The 19,537-nt window shown below is 31.6% G+C and overlaps 1 protein-coding gene across 2 annotated transcripts; it reads left to right on the top strand.

The window, feature by feature from the left end:
- Positions 1–5,431: 5,431 nt before the first annotated feature.
- LOC133186158 (complement C1q tumor necrosis factor-related protein 3-like) lies at positions 5,432–18,026 on the top strand. Of its 2 annotated transcripts, none has more exons than XM_061321429.1 (2): positions 5,432–5,479; positions 17,635–18,026. In XM_061321429.1, exons 1-2 carry the CDS (start codon positions 5,440–5,442, stop codon positions 18,024–18,026), a joined length of 432 nt encoding a protein of 143 aa, XP_061177413.1. In that variant the 5' UTR covers positions 5,432–5,439. The 2 variants fall into 2 exon arrangements, with proteins under 2 accessions (XP_061177413.1, XP_061177412.1); XM_061321428.1 differs by lacking the exon at positions 5,432–5,479 and adding an exon at positions 17,180–17,340.
- Positions 18,027–19,537: the final 1,511 nt, after the last annotated feature.

Genomic DNA, 19,537 nt, shown 5'->3' with positions numbered 1-19,537 from the left:
GAATAATGGTTATTTGTAATACTTCTATGATTAATTTGAAGCAGAAGTTTGAAGGATCAGTTCTAACTTTGCATTCTAAAAGCGACAGTACAGCTGCACATCATGTGCTTTTTGCAAGTTGATGCCAACAATTTGATAAACGCAAATATTCTCCCCTGATACAAAATTAAAATATTTAAAATCTGCTGGAAACTTTAGGGTCGTACAAATTGGAACAATCTAAGAATCTGTTTATTTGTACCACGTGAATTCTAATTGGCACGTGCCTACCTGTAGAGTTTACAATCGTAATGAAATATGGGGTAAATGCAATTCTCAAAAGCAAAATATATTTCTTCCGATAAATTATTAATCATGGACATTGTGGTCTGCTTTAAGACGACACTAACAGAAAAATACTATAGTTTTCTATAGTTTACGATAGTTAACTATAGTTAACTATAGTGATAACTTTGACACTATGAAAACTTTGATTTACTATAGTGATAACTTTGACACTTTGAATTGCTATAGTGATAACTTTGACACTTTGATTAACTAAAGTTATAACTATGAAAACATTGATTTAATTTAGTGATCACTATGAAAACTTTGATTTACTATGGTGAAAACTTTGATTTACTATAGTGATAACTGTGACACTATAGTGATCGCTTTGAAAACTTTGATTTACTATAGTGATCACTATGACACTATAGTGATCACTTTGAAAACAGTGATTAACTATAGTTATAACTTTGACACTTTGATTCACTATAGTTAACTATAGTAAACTATAGTTAACTATAGTATTTTTTGTAGGGGAATTTTACAGAATTAAAAGTGTAAATGTTGACGTTTTGTGTATTGGGGGCCGAAAAGAGAAAACCACCTAATCATCGCGGCAAAACGTCAAACAAAATATTTTCTAAACAGTTACACTAAAAATTGCACTCGCTTTAAATGGCAATAATATTTATATATCATAGGTTTATCTTTGTTGAGTTTACACTAAATTTTTTTTCTTTGAAAGCGATGGAGAAATGAGAAATGATAACATGTATCAACAAACCTGTCCAGGAGCACCTTTGCGAGCCCTGTGTGGGTGTCGCCGACCTCCCGTTTCTTCATCATCTAACAATTTTATTAATTCCTAGCTGAATTTTGGTCAGAAAATTCGCTTTTACAAACTGTTTTTCAGAATTTTTTCTTGGTCGACTTTGTCGAAGTAGCAGCAAAAGTGTTTGGTTTCAGGATGGTTGGGTTTTGTGTTTTTCTAGGTGTGTCTGAATACACTCAATAAAATAAAAATCAAAAATCGATGAAATTAGCATGTTTTGAAAATATCTAATTACTGCATATAAAAGGAGTGAAGGGATGACATTTGCCATCTTAAATTTCAGGGGGTGCCTCGGTTAACATTTTATTTAATCAATATCTACACTTTTCCTACCCGTGCCGGGTGAGCTCTAGCTTAAAAATGATTGAATAACGCCCTTCAATCTGCATATTGTAAGACACAGTGTGAATAACATATTAGAGGTGCATAGCTGTATATTTACATCCAATGAATATTATCGATTCATAGACCTTTAGTCATGAACAGCTGTCCAGTAAATAATCTATATACAACACACCAGGAAGGCTCAATAAATATTTTTATCCAAGATGAGCAAACATTTTCGAATCCTTGCACTATTAAATGTATTTGAATGTACTTCCCATTTTATTGTTTATGTCGATTTAGTAAAAATTTTATGGACATATTGTTTACCTCGAAAATAAATCTTACACATTACTATATGATAAACCTCAATTGTATGCACAATTTTTATATCAATTTTGAACTCTGCGTGCACTGGGATTTTGAAAGTATTTTATATTTATTTGAAATCATATATTTCCATCAAATGCAATGTTTTGCCACTGGAGCAAAAACGTACATGTATAAATCGATTTATTTGTAAATGGAACTGACATAACTCAGATCGGTTCCCAAATTTCCTTGCTGTTTTACGATTTGCCCCGCTCTTCAAATACCATTGTCAACAAATGCTTCATCATGAATTGATTCAAATTTATATGAATGATTCATATTTCCAAAATAAATTCATAACTTTAAGCATTCACTTCAGATAAAGAGATATGAATAGAAATTGTGTCGCCTGAATAGAAATTAGCATTATGCCACGAAATTGTTATGTTTTCAGCATAAATCCTTGCATTTTACTAAGATCAAACTCTTTATTAATCAGAATTAGAACATAAAACATTACAGCATCGCTGCGTACTACCAAAATATTCAGTTTGCTTGTGATGACGTTAATTTTATATTCGAACTCTTAATTTGCAACTTACAGTTTACATATCAATCTTCTTATATTACATTCTAATTACTGCGTTAATACACAGGCACTTGGGGTATGGAACCCCCCCCCCTTTCCATTTTTTCTTTTTAAATCTGGGGTCGAATCACCTTTTTCCTATTTTTGTATTCTAATATGCACTTTATGTTATCAATAATGTAACTTTTTTGTCTCTATAAGCTGTTTTTAAATATATCGTTTTCGACTGATACATAAAAAGAAACAAGGCTTGCAACTCTTTTCTCGTCGTCTGCCTCGCCTCGCTTAAACTTCGCCTGATTATTTATCTAAAGTATAAGAACACATGGAATATGCATACTTCAATAAATTTGTTACACAATCTTCTTCCTTTTCATATTTCCATTTAATTTTTATGTGCCCCCGATTTGTAAATATTTTGATTAAATTACCCCAATCTAGGGTAAATTTTGTTGATGTGCAGCAGCTGGGACGGAAGTGCTCGGTATTTTTGGGCGTCATCGTTACGTGTAATGTCATTCGGAACATTAAATGCGAGAGGGAATAAATCCCGAATTTTCTCTTCATATTACATGGAACGGTAAGTTCTTGTGTATAACAAGATAACTGTAACTAGCAGATTCTGATGAATGAAGATTAATTTTTATCATACGACCTAGACAACCAAACTTCACAATATTGTTATTACAAAGCCTGGATTTTTTTAATGCAGAACATTTGTAAAGTTAGAGTTACCGTTATTGCACTTATTGTATTGCTTCAGACAAACACCAGAGATATCATTTCATATAATTGTCATATACAAATTCAAATTGAAAAATTCTAATTTTTTGTAGAGGGCAGATTATCACGATGAAAAGTTAACTGTTATAAGAGATTTTTCTAGTTTCTAAAATTGATTTACTCTTTTGTGATTTTAGAACAACTCTTTCTAAATTCTTAAGCTTTTCAGATTATTTTTCTTTGATGAATTTACTACTCTTAATCTTTATTGAATTGAAATATCGGCGATTTCAGATAATCCAAGCTAATTGGGTTAAACACCTGTCATCGTTTGATATTGCTAAATTATCTTCAGTTAAATAACATCAAAAGGACGATTATCTGGCCCTCGATTATTTTAAGGGTTTACTCAAGTGTCAAAACCTTTATCTATTTATCTCCAAAGGTCATTTTTACACATGCCACATTGTTATATATCCTGTTGAATTTGATTTGGATGATCAGTGGGAATCGGAAAGCCGTCCCGAGTACACCGACCTGTACCAAAATTTTTCCGTTCCCTATTAAAGGTTAAAGAGCCGGTAGGAGTTTGTCTCAAATCTGTTTAATAAGACTCATAGATAGAAAAGAACGCAAATCGTGGCTCACAGGATCCGTGAGTGGCATCGTCAGGGAACTCAAGAGAAGTTCTTCAAGCGAGCAATAAGTCGTTCATAGTTTCTTCAGGGTCTTATTTTAACACGACCTGAGCGTTGATTGGGCGAAATAAAAAAAATGTGCAAATAATTGTCATATACAAATTTATATTGAAATTTTTTTAATTTTTGTAGGGAACATTATGTTAACTTTACATAGAATTCGACATACGACACAATGATACGTTATCTTTGCTAACAAAAAACATTACAACGACCATAAAACTTACGAAATGCTGACTTTAAACAAAGTTGTTAAAAGCCCTCCAACATCAAATTTGACGGTAGCCTGTCTCGGTATAAAAATTGATGTTACCCAAAACATACTTGAGTATTGAATAAGTTGAGAGACAAAAACACCATATGCAGGTAAGGCCATCTTTAAAAAAATGTTTGTTTGCCCTCTCCCGACCGACTGGCTAGAAATGGTCCTACTCAAAACTTTTTTTTTAACCTAAGCGAAAAGAAATTTTTTATTCCTAAATTTTCTGATCCCTCAACATGTATGTTGAAATTTTCTGAGGAAAAAAAAATTTCCCACCTACTCACCGACCCAATTCTTTTTACCCTGAGTTGGGAGAGGGCAATTTTTTTTTAAAGATGGCCTGATAGCGGAGTATGACTTCATAGATAAGGAAAATTGACGCTGAAAAACCTGAATTCATTTCGTTTGTCATACAATTTGTTTGTTAGTTGGCCCTTATCGTCTAAAGTCAGTAAAATATCCAGATATGAAGCAGATGTGGCAAACTTTGTGTTGTTTTAGCTCGCAAATTTGTAAGTTCACTGGATTATATCGAGTCGACATATACTAGTCAATGGAAATAACTATCACTATATCAGATAAACCTCGATTGTATGAACAATTTTTATATCAAGTTTGTTAATAACAGTGAACTGTGCGTGCAGTCCGAATCTGAAAGTATATTATATTTATTTGAAAAACGTGTTACAAGCACATGCAATATTGTACCACTGGAGCAGAGATGTAAAAATCCATTTATTTGTACATAACTTTAATATTGTTGCTGCGTTACACTTTGCTCCCGTTCTTCTAATACCATGTCAATAAATGCTTAATCATAAATTGATATAAATTTAATGAAAGATTCATATTTCCAAAATAAATTCAAAACTTTAGGCTTTCGCTTCAGATAAAGAGATATGAATACGAATTGTGTCGCCTAAATTGAAATTAGCAATATTCCACGAAATTGTTAGGTTCTCAGCGGAGAGCTAAGCATTTTACTAAGAACAAACCCTTTATTAAATCAGAATTAGAACATAAAAAGATCTAGAGCTACCAAAATATTCAAATTGCTTGTGAGGACGTAAGCCTTATATTCGAACTTTTAATTTGCATTTTACAGTTTACATATCAATCTTCTCATATTACATTCTAATTACTGCGTTCATAGTATATATAGTGGAGCATTTGATGTAAAACACTGTATTGTGAATAACGATAAAAAATATTTAAATCATACTAGTATTCCCATATGTAAGTATTTTCTAGAATTTCTAGACATTTTATTATTTTATCATTAACAGTTTTTAAATAAGAAAATATTTTATGCAAATATCTTTAAATAGGTTAAATATGCTAAAGACGACACTCCTCCTTTTATGCATATTGGTTGAAGTGTGTACAAGACTTCATCAGAAAATTCAGCAAGTACAACTCAGTATGTCAAGGAATGGGATATAAAACAATGAACTGTTCTGGAACAGAAAAAAGTAGTTACTTAGAAATTTATTTACAGTAACTCTCTTTCTAGAATGTTAAACATAAAATGTTAATATTATATCAAATATACAAGACTGGGTTTTTTTGTTCTTATCAGAAATTTTATATCACATTTTTTGAACCATAATATCCTATTAACAAGTGTAAATGGAATGTAGGTAAGGTTATATCTATTTATAAATACTTCAAAAAAGTCTGTCATGCCTAAGAAATTTCCTAAAATTATGTTATTTTCTATTGTTGAATATAAAGCGTACCATATATAGAATTTGTTTTGAACAGACATCACTGCTTTTCATACGCTTTTGTCTAAACGACAAGAAAATCTTGGAAAGAGTGCTGTTGTTGTATTTGGAAATATAATACTGAACACTGGGAATGCCTATGACGGTACGACAGATAAATTCACAGCACCTGATGATGGTATATACTCATTCACGTGGACCATTCTTACACATCGTGGAAAATATTTTAACACAGAAATTGTTCACAATGGTAATATTATTGGTTATAACCATGCAGAGGGCGCCTCGGGCAGTTCGATCTTTACTTCTGGATCTTCGTCAGCTATAATAAAAATGAAGAAGAACGATCAAGTCTGGATAAGAACACATGGTGACCATGGAAAGTTTGCTTTCGAAAACTGGTCATCCTTTTCCGGATTTAAATTGTAAATTAACATTTCAAATAAAGATATTTCAACAGTTGAATATATGTATCTTCTTTCTGGATTTGGAGTTGATTCGATACTCAAGTGTATATACATATATTGCTTGAAAGAAAAAAATTCATAAAGTAGTAGCGATACCAACCGCTTGAATGTCGTGTTATTTAATTTTGATCTTATACTACGCACCTTAGTACAAAAATACACATATTCCGCATTATTTTCAATGTGACCTTCTCCTTGGACTTTTTTTTTTTTTATAAAAACTACTTATCTCTTGTTTTATAAATTTTGAGACGTAAGGCTTTGGTAACTAGTGTTAGTAAGTAGATATTTATATAACCCATGCAATGAGACATCCGTTCAAACGATTTTCAGTGCATGAACCACTCAAACTGAAAGAATTGAGGCGTACAAGGGAGGGCAACCTCCCTTTCCGCTTATACTATATATTAATATTTTTAATTCAAAAAGTTCATTTTTTTTAACTTTTCAAAAAATGTGTTGTTAACTCTTACACATTTGATTTCTTTATTTCATTTATTTACCTAATTATAAAAATTCATTTTTCAATTATATTTTAAGGTATGTGAAAAAAAGAGCTTCACAGATGATTCTAATTTTCTCCAAAGCTCACCGTCATGTTAAACGCGTTTACCAGTCTTCTTTTTACTAAACAGTGTCAGTGTGGTTTAAGGTACAGACCCTGAAACGTGCTACTACCCCAAAAAAGCGTGTAACTTTCGTGCGCTTTTCGTTTCGTGCAAACCGTATAGCGTTTCGTGTAAACCGTGCAGCGTTTCGTGCAAACCGTGTAGCGTTTCGTGTAAACCGTGCAGCGTTTCGTGTAAGCTCCAAAGCGTTTCGTGCAAACCGTGTAGCGAGCGTGCGAGAAGCGTGTGAGAAACGTGCGACTTTCGTGTAAGAACCATGTGAGAAACGTGCGACTTTCGTGCAAGAATCGTGTGAGAAACGTGTAGGATTCATTCGGAAGTCATTTTATTTTAGATATGGCTATTGATGGATTAACATGTCATTTTGTGTTGTTTGTTACTAATATTATTCGGATATATCATACCGGTGGTATTTTAAGAAAAAAAAAATACGAAAACAACAAAATAAAATTACTCGGTAATGTATTTCACATTTGTTTGATTTTCTTTCTTTTTTTATTTAAATAAAGATGGAAAGAAAATGTGTTAAAAGTAATTAATTATATGCACACCAATGTTAAGGTATTTGATTTAATACATTTTTTAAAGGGAGCAATGCTGAACATTTTTTTTAAAGAAAATTCATCAGGAATCCGGTCTTGTCCTTTTCATTCATTTATTAGAATCTCTTCATCATTTTACAATTATGGTATATAGAGATTACAAGAACATATGGGTAATTAATATAAAATAATAGACAGATAAGGCAGGCGTGAAAAATAAAACACAAAATTTAGTGCGTTGCTATACATGTGAAGTATAGGAATTCTAGGTCGGGGAACACAATTAATTTTTTTTCTTTATAAACGAACAAAATTTTCTTATATTACAAGATTGTGATACAAATAATTTTGAAATGATGAGTCATTTATAGTCTTTTTATGCAAAAAAGTTGTCATATAAAGGAATCATAATTCACATATGCATGCATCGGCAAATATAGGGTTAAATATTTCCGGGGGGGGGGGGGGGTCAAATGAAAACACAAACTTTGAGTTTTTGTTAACACGTTTTTATAAATAATTTTCTTTTTAAAGATGCCCGATGCACCCCTTAAAAATACATTGAAATCTTCTTTACACTTCCAACACTCTTCTTACGACTGTGATCAAGGTCATTTACAACAGCGGTCACGGACTCCGCGTGCCGGGAACTGAAAACGTGTTCTGCTACATATATTACCTCTTGTCAATCATGGCTAAGATGACAACCGACAATAATTCATGAATTAAATTGTTTTATTAGTATTTAATGGGTAGAAATAAATACCCATGGATTTTATTTCTTAAATTTAACCGATTGTCTGTAAACAGTGAATTAATTTGCCAGTGTATTCGTGAACAAAAAATTATAAAGAAATAAATCCTGAATAATTATGTATTAGTTGATTTATTAATCACGCAGTTCTAGAGCATATTTTTTTTTTTTTTAGTTTTTGGTCATTGGACATGTATACATGTATACTGAATGTATTGTTAAGAGCCGCGACTATTGATTACATTTTTTTATTTTGGCTAGACGGGGTTTGAAATCAAGAATTTTACAAGGTGATGGATATATTGTTTTTATTTGATAAACACAATGCCTCAAAAGAGAACTAAAGAATTACAATACCTATCCCCCGGCTTCTCTACCATATAAAATTTTATGATAAATTAAAGTTCAACTCTGTTATGAAACGATATATTTACCATTCTGAATAAAATGCATTTAACGAGTTAAATGTACATGTATCGGGTCCCGCTGGAGATATGGATATCTTTTTTTTTCTTAGAACGAGCATTTGTTTCTATAATAATTTTTTTTCCAATGGTATGCTTACTGAAACAAGTGCCCGTTATATTTATCCAGGTATAGAAGTAAGATCTCGGTAATCTAACCCCCCCCCCTTTTCACGCAAAATATTCTTGTTTGATGCAGTGTACATGTACTTATTACCTTTGCAAATTATAAGCAGAACCTAATTTAATCAAATGAAATTATTTATTTACTAAATTAAAAAATGAATTAATCAATAATTAAAAAGAAAGGAAAAGAAAATCAATCCGTTTACAGAAATCATACGCAATTTATTCATTTGTTTTTCAAATCAATAACTGAGTTTATTTGTCAGTAATAAAAACGACTTTTTACTATCAAAACATTGAATGCTATAAAAGATTATGAATTACAAATATTTTTCTTTTTTCAGTGCGTAATTTAGAGTCTAATGAAAAAGGTTTGTACATAGACGATGATAGGCATTTCACCGGGCGGGTCACATACTCAATGACAACTATTAATTAATTACAACTGAACATTGAGTATTTTATCTGTTAATATAGTACTGGTGAAGCGAGGTTTAATCTTAATTTAATCAGAATGATTGCAATTCTTAACTAATCTTTGATTAATCCGTAATAATTTAAATAAAGTCCGAGAGATTCCGAATAGAAAATCCAGATCGAGGCCAAAGCGTGCGAGAATCTTGTACAAAGCGTGTGAGAAACGTGTACAAAGCGTTTCGTGCAGGCTTTCGTGTAAACCGTGCAGCCTTTCGTGTAAACCGTGCAGCCTTTCGTGTAAAGCGTTTCGTGTAAACCGTGTAGCGTTTCGTGCAAACCGTGTAGCGTTTCGTGTAAACCGTGCAGCGTTTCGTGCAAACCGTGTAGCGAGCGTGTACCGTTCGTGCAGCGAGCGTGTGGGGTAATAGCACGTTTCAGGGTCTGTATTCAATGTATAACGACCATATTTTGTACCTAATAAATGACTGGTCTGATATTTTTAATCATGGTAGCATATTGAAGGTGTTATCAAATAAAAATACTCCACCAAAGGAAATTATAAAATTTTGATTATTGTCCAATTAATTGCACCTTCAATTTTACATTGAAGTCTATGGGCAGCGCATATGACATTAAGATATTGTAAAAAGTAATTTGAAATTCATACAAATCTCTTGGTGAAAATATGCACAAACTTTCTTTTTATTAAAATATGAAATAAAAAGAATCATTTACCACATATATTTTGACAAAATAAAAAAATTCTTTTTTTCATCAAGGGCAGATAACTCTTCAAAAACGTTTAAGTTGCAAAATGGCCAGCTTCTTATATGTAATCAGTCATGTAAATTTGGTTCATTTCACTTTCATCGTTATCTAGCAATAGATATTTAACTAGTTTTAAATGATTCAAAATTGTTCAATATCCCTTCATTATACATTGAATACCTTTATAAATAAACGACCCTTTTGTTGTCATATAATGTATTCATCATATCATTGTTATTATCAATATATGATATATTATATTTTTTTTTACAACTTAATGTGAATATTGAAACTGTAAGTTGATTTTAATCATATGAAATACTTTTCAAATGATTTGAGCAGATGATTAAAATCGGCATGATAAAAAGATAACATCATGTACCCTGAAAAAAACAGTATAACTTTTACTCTTATAATTCAAAATTATACATAAACAAAAATGTATGAAAGAAATATTTAAAATATTTACATGAAGTTACATATACACCGTTAAGAATTTGGACAGGGAAGCATCATAATTTTATTGATTAGAATAGACTAACTGGAATGGTTTTCAAGGTCAACCTAATATGGCTGCTTGTAAATTCCAGGTCAGAGGAAATTCCTTCATTCAGAATTTCCTCTAATCCATTGAACACAAAATCAATAGAATACACATTACCAAATCATTTTTCGAAAATATAAACACCAGAAAAAGACACATAGATAATTTTTAAGGGAAGGTTAACAGGCAATATTACCTTTGGTGTGGCTAAGTGGTTAGAGCATCTGGTCGAGAGTTGCAGAGTAAGGGGCTGATCCTTACGTCGCGGGTTCGAACTCACTGTGGGACGTGGAGACCGGTCCTTCGGATGAGACAGTATAGACCGAGGTCCTGTGTCGCATTAGGTATTGGCACGAAAAAGATCCCTCACTGCTCAATGGCTCTGAGTGCCGAGTATAGATAAAAATTTGCAGCCCTCCACCGGCAAGTAGTGGGGTCTCCATATGAGTGAAAAATTCTCGAGAGAGACGTTAAACAACAAACATATTTGTTGAAAGAGTACTTTGAATGATAAGTGGTAGGAACGTAATTATCTTGCACAGTACAATTAACACATCAGCCTTCCTGTTGTATACTACCTTACCTGGACCACACTTATATATATATATTATTATATTATTATATAAAAAATATATAATTAATAGAAAGGTATGGGGTTGTTGTGCATTTGGCTGTAGATTAAATAAAAGGGTATCAATTTAATCAAAGTATTACACTTATACGAAAGGATTAACAAACAAATAGTCCATTTATAGATCCAATGAAATTAATCAAGGTCAAACATCTTACAAGTATATCGTTTATGGAAACTTAGCCACCTCTCATCTTGTTTAAATAAAGATAAAATGGGAAATAAAACACGTTGACAAAATAAGTGTATGAGGATGAAAATCCTTATCTAACAGATACTGTAAGAAAACAGATCTTTTAAAGTTTTATCTAAAAGATGGACAGAATAAACAATATGAAAGCAACCAAAAATAACAACTGTATCCAGGATGTCCAGTTTCTCCGTTTATATTAATAACTGTGATTTTATCCTTCCCTAGGGTTTATGTTTGGACACGAATGACAACCTTTTTGTGGCTGAATTAGGAGGATATGTGATCAAAATTAAACATATGTAGTAAGAAATGGATTGAGTTGTATATATATCAATCATGTTCATGGTACATAATAAGTGCATTGTTTTTATAACTATATATATGGTACCACTATGATGAATAAATTACACAACGCTTCTCTTAATTGTTATAGGCAAATCTTGAAATAAAGATCTGAAGGGTTCATTCTAAAGAGGATATTTCTTATGTGAGTATATTGCCTCCCATTTGCAAGGTTCAAAACATGTGAAATATCATAGTAATGATAATAAAGTCCTTAAAATCCTTATACGATAAAGATCCCTCACTAAAGGGTCATGCGATATGCATGTCAAAATTTGTGGCACTTTATCTAAAGCAGGTGAAATCTCAACATGAGTAAAAAAATTCTCGAATGGGACATTGACCAACATAAAATAAATCAATCATTTCAACATAATTAAGTAATACTTGTGTCTTAATGATTATATAAAGTTCTAATACATATGTTCAAATAAATGTATTTTCAAATGAACGAGCCCACAATTTATTGTATTTGAATTTATTTTCTATGAAACAAGGATTTTCCCTAGAATTGAGCAAAGTAATTAATCTTTGTGCAATATTTTTTTGCAATGTTTGGTTAAGTTTGGTTCATTGCTTTTGAAGATGTTGAAAATGCACAGAATTGAAAGGCATTAAAGAAATAGGAAAAATTAATAAGAAAAACTTACTTGAGTTTCTAGCTCGCTTACAAAAGGGTACTGTAACACGTTTCACTTTTATTGAACATATGATGACTTCCAGACAGAGGGATAACTGTACCGATCCCGATGTATTTTATAAGATTTTAAATTTCAGTTTTTGAGATGAAATATATCATGCTGTTTCAATGTACAGTGCCATCAGCTCTAAAAAAAAAAAAAAAAAAAGAAAAGTCATACAACTAATAAATAATCAAAACCCCGCCTCACAAAATTCTAAATATTTTAAATTAATCATCCTGAGTATTTATGCGAAGTAAATAAAAGGCCAAGGTCAAAAAAACTTCAACGATAGTACTTTTTACATTGTTTTATGACAAGCATGCAAAATAGCATAAATTAACCTAATAATGTTCAGAAGTATGCTGTATATCGGCACTAGGAACAATTTTGAAAATAGGTGAAAGGCCAATATCAAGGCTCACAAGGTCAATCGCCATGATATTTTCAAAAAGCCATTGTGCCTTGCATATCGCAGTACAGTTAAGGTGACAAATGGAAATATCGGCGAATTTCTTATATAGAAAATACATTCTTTACAAGGATGGGCGATTCTTTTTAGGACTTTACTATTATTGGACAAATGTAATGTAATGTGTACATATTGGGGACGATTAGATTTCTTAGCTAGACTTGTGACGTAATGTGGCAGTCACATGTTTTTAGCAAATATACCTGCAGTATTGAGGTCATCTATAAATTCCAATATTGCAAGGGCATAACCAAGTTAAAAATCTAAGTTTGTTTTATAATTATTTTCAACACACACTCTTTGTAGTTTGTGAAAAGTGCTGCGAACCTATATAGATTCTACTATATAATTGCTAAAATTATGTTTGTTAGACTATGTTGAATATTTTGCTGGTCAAGTACAATAAATATTATAGATATAATTAATTCATTTGCAAGATTTCAGGTTCGCAGCACTTTTCAAATATCTTCAAACCTCTTGAGTTTATGTGTAAAAGCTTGTCATAGTTCACTGAGGGTATGCCCTTGCAATATATCGATTTATTACGACCGTTCTATTACCCTTCAATGTATCTGCATACAAATTTTCATCAGTATCGCTTGTCTAGGAAATTTACGGGAATTATATGAATAAAATCATAAAATAGACATCGCATCCAAGTTAATGGCCTTTTATATATCTGCAAATATATTTTATTTAGTTACAAAATACATTTTTTATTGTATAAAATATAACGTGATCCGCCTCACACTGCACACAAACTGCGTCAAACTCTACGATATGACGTCACATTGACAAGTGCATTGCGATCAATGAACTGTTTATATATTACTGTTTGGGATTTCACCAATGACAAAAATACATGCAATAGTAAGTATTGATGTAGTTTAAAGCTATCCAACAGTTTAAAATAGGAAATCATTTCATTTTGTGGTAATTTGAAGAACATCTAATTTTGTGTGATGTCATAGTAAGCATGTCCCTTAAAAATTAGACCCGGCCTCCTTATTGCAGCCTTAACTGTGCTGCGATTTGTTTGAAAATCAATACAAATGACTCACGGTCTTTGAGGACTTCCTAGGCATGAGAGATTCCCACTCTGGACTTTCCGGGGTCGGTGTTATATGCTTGTTCATAGATATATATTTTTTGCAGTTTTTTTCCGAGCTCGATCAGTGTCCGTTGTCTTCATCTATTCATCCATATCTCTTTCGGTTCTCGAAATATAAGATATGACAGGACAGACAGACAGCTCTTCAGGCGAGACAAAAATGGAATGGTACAGTTTCTAAGATACGATGTGATCCCTGTACAGATAACTTGACTCACGTGGACTGTTGTTTATGTTCAATTAATCTGTGTTAGCTTTATAATGGGAAAACATTTCTGAAGCTTCCAAAGAGCATGATGTTGCAACTCTTAATTTAAGGAAATCCGCGTTTGTGTATCCCAGGTTTGAAATTCATTCCAAGAGTATTGTGAAAATATTGTAATACTTTAACTGTCCATTATGTCCAAATTCTACTACTTCAGACAAACACCAGACATATCACTTTATATTATGTTTATTTTACAGCTCAAGAATTCAAAATACGAACCAATGACACATTGACTTTGCTAACAAGAACTTTACAACGACCATAGAACTTACGAAATACTGAGTTTAAACTAAGTTTTTTGAAGCCCTACAACATCAAATTTTGTAGTAGGCTGTTTCGTTTTAAAAATTGAGAGTACCTAAAACATACTCTTCAGTATCGAATAAGTTGGGAGACAGAAAACGAAATATCATCTCATAGATGAGGAACGTTGACGCTGGAAAAGCTGAATGCATCTAGTTTGTCAAACAATTTCTTTGTTAGTTGGCCCTTAGGCCAAAAAAAAATAATAGTCTTGTTTCCTGCTACCAGCCTGAAAAAAAAAATAGGGTAGGTAGGTAGGAAAAATATTTTATTTTATATTTTTATTTTATTTTTTTTTCTGACAGCATTTTTTGGATATGAACTAATACAAGATAAAATTAAACATGTCACAGGTCAATATTGTCTTTTAAAATTGAATTTCATGTCTTTTTATGCACAACTCAAGTGGTATTTTATGAAAGTCCATATTTAAAACAAGAATTTCATGAAATGCTTGTTTTGTGCTAACACAGAAACCGATTACAGTGACAGAACGATGAAAATCCGGAAATTCTCGATTTTTTTTTCCAAAACTTAAAAAAAAAAAACTTTAGGGTCGGGTGCAAAAAAATAGGGTAGGTAGGGTAGCAGGAAACAAGACTATTATTTTTTTGGCCTTATCTTCTATAGTCAGTAAAATATACAAATATGAAGCATATATGACAAACTCGGTGGTGTTTTTATTTAGCAAAATTTTTGAGTTCACTGGATTATATCGAGTCGTCATATGAATGTAAATACCAATTGTTAATTGATAAAACATCTTCGATATCTGAACGTCTAGCTGAAGTCCACAGCAAGCTTTTTATACTTCTGATATAGAATTTCTTAAATAACATCTGTTTCATTGGAATAAAGAAATAGACCAGCTAATATAAAAAAAAAATTAATTAGCGCCCCATTGAATTTGAACAATTGCAGTTTATTGGAGGACCCGGTCACCAAGGACTACATGCACATAGATGTTTTTAATTAATAACTATCATCCTTTTTATATGAGTATTTATGTGTTAAATCAATATGCATTTTTACAAAGTAATTTTGTTAATGCATTCATTCTTTGATAAAAGGGCCAATTCAGGGTACATAACATGAAAAAAAAACAACAGTTGTTTCAGATAGCCAGCTGAACAATGTAAATCACTAAGGGACTTATAAGTGCACTTGAAAAAAAAATTACTCACAAATCTTGTATCGTTAACTTTTTACAACAAATTCAATATTCCATTTATTTCTTAATATGAAAACTTCGGTTGTCAATCAATCAGTAAACTCCGCTAAGGAAATGACCTGTATAGATTCCTTGAGTAGCGGCTGTTCCATCGATGAAACATACAATGATGTACATTTTAATAATATAATTTTTAACATACTTAATTCTACTTTATATGTTTATGTTTACAGATATAAATATAAACGCGGATTATGCATTTTTTCTGAAACATTTTTTCCCGTACTAATAATCAAAGAAAGCATTTTTTTGTTGTTAAATATTTTCTATTTCAAATGTATCTGAATACTAATCTGTCATAAAGACGGTGTTCTCTTACGACAAATATTGTGATATTTGAGAAATCTATATGTACTTTACATATGTTATTTTTAATAATGACCCATTGACCTTCAGTCACGAACAGCTGTTCAGTAAATAGTCTATTTTTATACAATAAACCAGAAAGGCTCAATGAATATTTTTTCTATGATGAGCAAACATTTTAGAGTCCTTGGACTATTAAACTTATTTGAATTTACTTGGATGCATACCTCTAATTATTTTTAGAATCGGTAGAGGAAGAAAGTAGTTCACTAAAACGAAATAGTTCCTTAACTTTCAAGCAGTATATAAAATAAGTAGGTCATCTGAACTAAAGATGCTTGATATATATGAAAGAAAATTCCGCATTCACAACCATTTTCATTTTTGTGTCACCTTTGAAAGGAAAGGAATTGAATTGTTTGATATGTGCATACTCTGACTTTGGGAATTACCCTACTTTTACTTTCATTTTCAGATGTTTTGCAAGCATGTGCATTTTGCCGGAAACAAATCTGACATGCCACCTCGACATTTTTTACCAGTGAGAGAGAATTTGACGAAAATTAGGAGAGGAGCTGTGTGAGAAAACGTTAACATTGTCACCTATGGGAAATGTATTAGTGAACTGTACCCACTTTCTTTTTTTTTTATTTCCGTCAAATAAATGCTTAATCATAAATTGATTTAATTTTACATGAAGGATTCATATTTCCAAAATAAATTCATAACTTTTAAGGATTCACTTCAGATAAAGAGATATGAAAAGGAATTGTGTCACCTGAATAGAAATTAGCAATGTTCCACGAAATTGTTAGGTTCTCAGCGGAGAGTTCTGCATTTCACTGAGACCAAACCCTTTATTAATCAGAATTAGAACATAAAAAGATTTAGAGCATCGCTGCCTGCTACCAAAATATTCAGTTTGCTTCTGAGGACGTTCACTTTATGTTCGATGCCTTAATTTGCAAAGGAAACAGTTAACATATCAATCTTCTCATATTACATTCTAATTACTGTGTTAATAGTATATATATAGAGGAGCATTTGATGAGAAAGACTGTACAGTGAATAACGATAAAAAAATATTTAAATCATATTCCAAAAATGTAAGTATTTTGTAGAATTTTTAGAAATCTTTTATCACAATATTATTAACAATTTTTAAATAAGAAAATATTTTATGCAAATATCTTCAAATAGGTTAAATCTGCTAAAGACGACTCTCCCCTTTTTATGCATACTGCTTGAAGTGTGTACAAAAGAAACTCCTCAAGACTTCATCAGTAAATTCAACAAGTACAACAACGTATGTCAAGGAATGGGATATAAAACAATGAATTGTTCTGAAGGAGATAAAAGTACTCAATTACTTAGAAATTTAACTGCTCTCTTTCTAGAATGTTTAGCATATCAAAATGTTAAAATATTATATTAAATATACATTGAATGCTTTTGTTCATATCAGAAATTTTATATCATGCTTTTTTGAAACGTAACATTATACTAACAAATGTAAAATTGAATGTAGGTAAGATTATTTTTTTAAATTAATATTTCCAAATCATCTACTCTGTGTACGGAATTTGATAAAAGTGTGTTATTTTTTCTGCTGTTGAATATAAAGCGTAACATATTGCATTTGTTTTGAACAGACATCATTGCTTTTCATACACGTTTGTCTAAACGACAAGAAAATCTTGGAAAGAGTGTTGTTGTTGTATTTGGAAAAATTATACTGAACACTGGAAATGCCTATGACGGCATGACTGGTAAATTCACAGCACCTGAGGATGGTATCTACTCATTCACGTGGACCATGCTTACAGCACCTGGAAAATATTTTAACACAGAAATTGTCCTCAATGGTAACATAATTGGTTATAATTTTGTGGACGGCGCCACAGGCAGTTCTCACCATTCTTCCGGATCTTCATCAGCTATAATTAAAATGAAGAAGAAAGATGAAGTCTGGATAAGAACATATGGTGACAATGGAAAGTTTGCTTACGAAAACTGGTCATCCTTTTCCGGATTTAAATTGTAAATTAATGTTTCAAATAAAGAATATTCAACTGTTGAATATATGTATCTTCTTCATAGTCATCTTTGGATATATTTAGATACATGTATTTAACTAGAGAAGGACATTAATTGCAAATAACTATTAACGTTTATAATAAATGTGATGACTCGAAATTTTATATTGTCAACTTCCCTTATTTATGTACCAGTAAACTATTAACACATGCATTTGGAGTTGATTCGGTACGCAATTGCATGAACATGTATTGAAAAAAAAAAGCTTTAATAAATCGCAGAAATAAAGACCTCTTGACCTTTAAATTTGAACTTTGACCAACACTAACTTACCTCGTTTTAGAAATTGTTCATACGTAGAGCATGCTCTTGCGTATCGAATCAACTGAGATATATACACCCCATATGCAGGTGATGAAGGTATATTGCTGCATAAGTAAGGGAAGTCGACGATTGAAAAGTTAAAGTCATCACGTTTATCATAAAGCTTGGTTGTTAGATTACCATATTTTTCTAGGAAAATATCCAAATATGATATTTTAGTGAGGAGTAAAGAAAGACAATGACTTATTTAATTAACATATGTTAAACAACTTATACTGTATTGCAAAAAATATAACAAGACTACAAAATGAATCCCCGAATAAGTTGCCAGGACATCCTCTTATGTAATCTTTGTGAAGATAATGTGGCAGATAAACTGTAGTTTTTGTCCAGTGAATCTTTGTAAAGTTCGTGTAGGAGAACACATTTCTGATATCTCTAGAAAGCATGATGTGGTACCCCTTAATCTGAGGAAATCCAAGCTTGTGTACCATCAATGTAAAAACCATTTTAAAGAGCCGTGTGAAATACAATGTGAAGACTGTAACATTCCAGTATGTCTAAAATGTGTTACTTCTGAGAAACATGAGGCACCTTCTTTACAAGTTTAGAAGACTTTACTCTAAAGTAAGACTAAAACTCTAAGAAAAAAAAGTTTGGAGAAGGAGAAAATACAATTACAAGAAACAGTTATCTCAACATGTGAAGAAGCAACTGTTTTTGATTTTAAATCCCAGTTAATGAGCAGTTAATGAGCATAGATAAAAATTACGAAAAACTCATAAAAGATGTTACAACTCATGGAGAAAAATGGTACAGAGCAATTAACGTTTTCATCAGAAAAACAACGGACGAAATTCGGGAAATGAGAAACAAACACAGAGATACTCTGTTGAAACATTTAAATATAAATGAAAAATTGACTTTTCATGTCGAACAATCTTTGTCTGAAATTGAGGAAATTCTACAGTCAAATGAAGTTTCAAATTCTCTGTCTTATGAGATAAAGTCGGGGGAATTTTACAAATCGCCACCAAAGATAAATGTTAAGATTCCAGGTTTTACCCCTCTTAAACTTCAAGGAGAGTATTTAGTTATTTTAGTTCTTTCTTGTCATTATCTATCGGAACACAACATGGCTACACAGCGAGGACATGCGAAACTGACTGTACTGCTTGATGTACCAAAGCTCAT

This window comes from Saccostrea echinata, unplaced genomic scaffold, assembly GCF_033153115.1.
Source record: "Saccostrea echinata isolate AGI-Se365-2 ecotype Australia unplaced genomic scaffold, CSIRO_AGI_Sech_v1 ptg000012l, whole genome shotgun sequence".
NCBI classification, from domain to species: Eukaryota; Metazoa; Mollusca; class Bivalvia; order Ostreida; family Ostreidae; genus Saccostrea; species Saccostrea echinata.
This window is presented reverse-complemented; position numbering and strand designations above follow the sequence as displayed.

Excerpts from the sequence above, each read along its gene's own strand:
- LOC133186158 (XM_061321429.1), top strand. The coding sequence starts at position 5,440 with ATGGGATATAAAACAATGAACTGTTCTGGAACAGAAAAAA. Across the intron at positions 5,480-17,634 it reads CTGTTCTGGAACAGAAAAAA|ACATCATTGCTTTTCATACA; the intron begins GTAGTTACTTAG and ends TGTTTTGAACAG.